The following is a 6,339-nucleotide window of genomic DNA, read 5'->3' as shown; positions in this document are numbered from 1 at the left end:
CGTGGAGTTCATATTTTATGAAGGAGTAAAGTTAATCATTTTTTTTTTTTCATTGAATAAAATTTATTCATTTGAATTGAATTATATTTATTGATTAATATTTACGTGTATTTAAAACTCTTAAATTATTATTTTTAATAATCAAAATTAATAATAATAAAAAAAAAATTATAAATTATTATTTATTCAATTGACTATGACTTTTTGTCATATAACAAACATACATTTATTTAATAATTAAAATAAAATATATTTTTACTATTAACCAGGTAAAAGTATATTTATAAAGAGATGATAATGAGGAATTAAATATATATAATATCATTATATATTTTAATTTAATCTATTGTAATTTTCAAAAAAATTCATAAAATATGAACTCCACGCAAAACCTTGCACTTAACGTTAAACCTTTCAAAAATCTCTCTCCTTTATAATTTATATACTCTTACCAGGTTAATATAAAAAATATATTTCATTTATTATTATAAAAAAATTTTCAAATATTACATAAAATGAATAATTCAAAGAGAAAACAGTGAAAAAAAAAGCAAAAAATTTCATAAGGTTGTGAGAGAGACTCGATCCCGAGCCTGTACGTATTAGAGGATCACGTACTGTCGACTGGACCATAACACAAATTGTTGTTTGGAAGAAAAATGACCCTATTTAAGCTAGTTAAAAATTTTCAAATTCAATTTTCTCTACTTAGGGGGGCATTGGCAAAAAATTCCAAATACGTCTGATTCTGTATTCAATATAGATTAGATCTATATAAATTTTATGAAAATCGGTGACCCCATCACCGTGACCTCCCCTGTTAGATATAAAAATCATCCTCTAAAATTATCTTAAATTAAATTTTTCAAATAGTTATGATTAAAAACTGGTATAAATATTTAATTAATTAATGTGTTAATAATTACATTGTACTGTGTAGCTTGCAAGTAAACATGCAATACTAGGTGGAACAAGAAGTTTTCCTTGTAAAATATCTTTGCGTAGTTGTAAATACAAGTGATATCTAGTGTATTCTTCTTGAAGTTTACTTGGATCAGACACATAAAATTTAACTCGAAAATAAAAAAGACCACCTATATAATAAAACACCAGTTATTAGATATTTCTGATATTATTGTCTTAAAAACATATGAGTAAATATAAAATAAATTAATAATTAAAAAATAAGTCAATAAGGTTATTGTCCGTTACATAATATGTAACAAGTGGCAATATTATTCTCTTGATTTATAACATCTTTGATGCTGAAATAAAAAGTAGTTTCATAGCATTCAATTATTAAATTGAATCATTTATTTACTAATTATATTTTGTATAATATTTATTTATTTTCATTGAATTATTTTAACAAATATTTGTTTATTATTATTATTTTTACGGAGAAATTATAAAAAAACATCAACACAGTGTGGTCGATACTATGATGTGTTTTTTTTTTGTATCTGTTACCACTTTTTCTCAGCTCTTACATTTTTGTGAACATTTGACCCTTTAACTACCACAAGGGAGAATTCAAAATTGGAACTTCTGCACAAAAATTTAACTTTTTCAACTTAAGTTTTGAAAATGTTCCGGGAATACTCCGAACTTCAAATATATGTTAAAATTAAGATAATTTTATGCATTGTAAGTTGAAAAAAATATTTGTCCCGGCCACTTATCTTCTATGTAAAAATGGTTGCCGTAGATAAAAAATATGAAATTTTGGTGTTAAAATTTAAATTATTATAACTTTTTGAAAAATGTATGGATCAATACAAATTTTTGTTTCTAAATAAATTATATATTTATCATCCAACAAATTTTTTTTGTAAATCAGACCATGTCGTTTAATACAAGGGATTTTAAATGTTTAAAAATATGAGTAAAAAGTAGAACTTTTTCAACTTAACTTTTGAAAATGTTCTAGAAATACTCTAAGCTTCAAATATATCTCAAATTAAAGCTTATATTATGTACTATAAGTTCAAAAAAAAAAAATTTATCCCGACAATATATCTTCTATGTGCAAATGGTTGCCGTAGTTAAAAAAAATACTATTTTTGTGTTAAAATTCTTGGTATTGTATTTTAAGTTATTTTAAAATACCTTATAAGGAGATACACTGATTTTCATGAATATTATATAAATCTAATTAACATAGAATATAATGTTAAACATATTTCAATTTTTTTTTCTTTGAAGTTAATAAAATTAATTTTAACATTTGAATCAGTTTAAATTGCCAATTTTATCAAAAAATGAATGCGACAAACGTTATCCGATTCAGTAAAAATCATTGCCCGTTGAAATAATTTCCATAATTCTTTTAGAGTTAGAATTACTTTTGATTAATCCACCAATTTCTTAAAATTAAACACTATCTACAGATTTGCATTGAAGCCTTTCTAATGATAGTGATTTTAATCATTGTCAGATATCATTTATACTAGTCCCACTCTCACACTGTGCCACGACCCCACTTTGCTATCGTTTTTTAAAATTTTTTTTATTAATTTTAAAGTCTTCCTGACAATTGTCATCTAAACTTAAATTTAACAAAAAAAGAATAAGTTCTAAAATAATTGATGGATTTTAATGATCTTTGTCTAATATTACTTCTAAAAATCTCTACCGAAAATTCGGGTATGGAATTTCAACAGCATATATAACATCGGTTTCATAGATGTTAGATCCTACTTTTTACTTAATTGCTCTCATTCCAAGGGAATAAAATTTATGTTGATGTGTAATTTTAGTAACCTAAAACAAATTTGTACCCTGTTGCTTAAGAATAATCAAAATTATATTTAATAACATATATTATATTATAAATTTGGCTAAACTTTCTACATTTATTCTACACAATTGATCTCAATTTTTCTCAGAGAAATAAAAAAAAAAATGCAAAAAATTTTCTCATTTTTCTTGCAAATTATTCTGTAAAAAATGACTTATAATATATACATATAGTCTCGGACAATATGTAAAACATAAATTTCAGGTATTGTTTGCAATATTATTCGTCATGACCATTAAAAATAAAATTTTATACTTTAGTTTTTAAGTACTTGATCCTAATCAATGGCTTCATAATTTCTTTACTGTTTTCTGTCATAAATAGGAATTATCATAATAAAAATTCTTTAAAATAATAAAAATTTACCTCTCATTTGTTTTTTTACACTCTTGTTTGGATTGAGCCATCTCTAAAATATAAATATTACAATATTAACTATTCTAATAATCTTTGTTATACAAAAATATTTAAAAAATGATAGTACCAGTAAATCAGCATTTGCTACAGAAGGAATAAGGCCATTATCTGTAAATTGTAAGCCAAAATAATCTTTTTCTATTAACTCTAAATGTTGAAACACTGCTTCTAATAAAGCTTGGCCTTTAGCTCTTTTCTACAAATATAAATATTAAAAAATGTTATAAATAATAAATATACTTAAAAAGCAAAAGCTTATGATTTTATGATGCTACATTTATATACTAACATCAAGTTTAAAACAGTGTTGTGAATCATCTAAAAAGACTACTGTAGCATTAATTGACTTTAAACGTCCTCGATCTACAGCTAACTCAGTAGCTCGGACGTTGTATGTACCACTTGATCCTGCTAAGGCTCGTCTTGACACACCTTCTATCATTATACGTCATAGGTAATTCATAAAATATATCTAATCATAAAATTATTCTATGAATAAAATGTTGATACAACTGTAATATTTTAATGAGGAATTATTCTTACCATACAAACAAAATTTTGTTCAACGTTTAACTCATTAATTTCGAATTAATACTATAATTAGTCATCAAATTGAATAACACATTATAAATCACACATAATGTATAGGATATTATAATTATGATCATTTATAATATTCCTTATAAAGCTTTTATTACAAAATGAATTAATCATAGACAGAAAAATCAACTGAATGTCATACATAATTTTAAACATTATATTACAAAAAAAATCACTTTAAAATGCTTTTAAATATTATAATTATTGATGTCGGCATATTTAACATTATAATTTAATGCGTGATTAGTAAAATAAGACACTAAACTAACATTAACCGAATAAAAGCAATTATTTATCATTGAAGTAGCTTATATCAGTAAATTTCAATAATTGTATCACGAATAAGACAATGTTGTTATGATTTAGGCAAATAGTGATTCTGTATAACCATAATACATTTTGAACAGTATTGTATTTTTTTTTTACTGTTACTTGGTTTTAACCATTATAGAATTACTTGGTATGTGAGTAACCAGGAATTGTGTTATCAATTAGTGATATCAGTATCATGATAATTATAATTATTGTAGTTAACATTATGATCACAAATTTCACTATACATTTTTTTCAATATATACAATATATTAAAAAAAAGAAAATTTAAATACAAAATGATTATTGAACTATTTCTCACGATATACTTTTCCAAATATTGTACGGTGTGTAACTATTTCTTTTTTGAAGTTAATAGTATCCTAACGACCAGTGGCGTAGTTACAGGGGGGTTTAGGGGGTTTAAACACCCCTAGAACCAAAAAAAAAAAATTATTTATAAATAAAGTAGAGNGGGTTTAAACACCCCTAGAACCAAAAAAAAAAAATTATTTATAAATAAAGTAGAGGTACGATTTAAAATTATTTTCTACTATTATTTTTTTACATTTTGTTAATAATATTATCAATTAATTTTAAATAAAAAAATACATCTTTAAATATTAATTAGTCAAAAATGTAATATGAAATAAACCTCCTCCAGAAAATAATCGTATCTACGCCACTTTTAATGACGAAAGACAGCGCGTGTCTGTTTATTTTTATTTTTAGGCCATTCACTTCTCATACTATTACCGCCATAGTATAAAACTGTAAATATCTTTTATAATTATTATGCCGGCACTAAAGTATCTTATGATCAGTCAGTTCTTTAGTTAAATAAATTTCTTAATTGTAAGCTTGTGAAAAATAAAGTGTCCGTTTAAAACGCTAAGGTTGATAATTAAGTTGACTTCTTAAAAGAAAGGATTATATTTTTAAAGATATAGCGCGGTTAATAGTTAAACAAACAGCCTTTAGATCACGAAGTGAATATAATAATATATTTAGAAATCTAAGCTGCTCACACAATAGGCGTTTCAAACTCCCACGATGTCATTTTAAAAACGCCGGAACTATCAGCTGCCTTTCTACAAACTACCACATTTTAACGCATTGTATTTATTATTTAAAAATAAAATGTTCAAATAGTTAGATTTTGTTTTAATTTTATCTCAAATTTTTCTTAAAATGTCCGCTTTTGTTGCTTAATCTATTAAAAATTAAAGAAACGAAAGTCTAAACAGGAGTAATATTTCTGAGAAAATAAAATTTTAAATTACTGTTTTACTTAAGGTGATATAAGATAATATCTAATTTTTAACAATACCTATTTTATGCAATAATCTTTTCAATTATTTTTATTTCAAAAGACCTAATTTAAATAGTTTAGATTAAGTTACAAAAACAAAATATTTAAAAATCCCATTTTTATTTTCATTTACTATACATTCACTTGATGAAAAAAAGCTAGAAGTGTTTAAAAGAAAGTTATTGAGGAAAATATTCGGCCCAAAGAGAAACAATGAAGGCGAATATGACATGCGAAGTAATAAAAACTTAAAATAACTATATAACGAACCCAATATTGTTGGGACATTGAAAAGCTTGCGAATGGGCTTGGCCAGAATAAATAACTGCATGGAAACCAAACGCTAAGTCTCAAAGATAAACAGATAAAATTTAAGAAGAGCTCAAGATGCCGGGAGCAAGGAATGCAGAAGAAAAGGCAAAAGACCGAAAATTTCTTATAAAAAAATAATGTTGATCCATACACTTTTAAATATGTCATAGCATTATAAAGTTAAAAATGTAAAAAATAAAATCGAGAATTTTCACATAATAATAGCATTTGATAGCCATTTTCACCGTGAAGATAAAATAAAGTCCGAAATTTTTTTTTACCATAATAAAGTATAATACATTAGCTTTAATTTAAGATATATATAAAAGTGTCAGACTTTCTGGAACACTTTCAAAATTTAAGTTGAAAAAGTAAATTTTTTGTGAAAAAGTTGTCATTTTAAATCCCCCCCTTTGGGCAGGTAAAGGGTCAGATATAAAAAAAATATATACCAAATGATAGGTAAAGACATCATGCATCTATAAAAAAAAAATTATATTGATCCATACATCTTTCAAAAAGTTATAGCATTATAAAGTTAAAAATATAAAAAAGAATTTTTTTACAAAAATCGTATTTTTTTTAT

General features: G+C 24.3%; 1 protein-coding gene across 1 annotated transcript in view; it reads right to left on the bottom strand.

Moving 5' to 3' along the window:
- LOC126899553 (tyrosine-protein phosphatase non-receptor type 4) overlaps nucleotides 1-4,022 on the bottom strand; it is a 25,016-nt gene extending 20,994 nt beyond the window's left edge. The window contains exons 1-5 of the mRNA XM_050674571.1: nucleotides 3,761-4,022; nucleotides 3,507-3,689; nucleotides 3,285-3,413; nucleotides 3,167-3,209; nucleotides 927-1,094 (exon numbers count right to left, since the gene is read on the bottom strand). Of these exons, the coding sequence (XP_050530528.1) occupies nucleotides 927-1,094; nucleotides 3,167-3,209; nucleotides 3,285-3,413; nucleotides 3,507-3,659 (493 nt within the window). The 5' untranslated portion in view covers nucleotides 3,660-3,689; nucleotides 3,761-4,022. The remainder of the gene's footprint in view (nucleotides 1-926; nucleotides 1,095-3,166; nucleotides 3,210-3,284; nucleotides 3,414-3,506; nucleotides 3,690-3,760) is intronic.
- Between the last annotated feature and the right edge of the window lie 2,317 nt (nucleotides 4,023-6,339).

The sequence above is a fragment of the Daktulosphaira vitifoliae genome, unplaced genomic scaffold (assembly GCF_025091365.1).
Source record: "Daktulosphaira vitifoliae isolate Bord-2020 unplaced genomic scaffold, ASM2509136v1 Scaffold_2, whole genome shotgun sequence".
NCBI classification, from domain to species: domain Eukaryota; kingdom Metazoa; phylum Arthropoda; class Insecta; order Hemiptera; family Phylloxeridae; genus Daktulosphaira; species Daktulosphaira vitifoliae.
The sequence above is the reverse complement of the archived record's forward strand: the minus strand, read 5'-3'. Positions and strand labels throughout refer to the sequence as shown.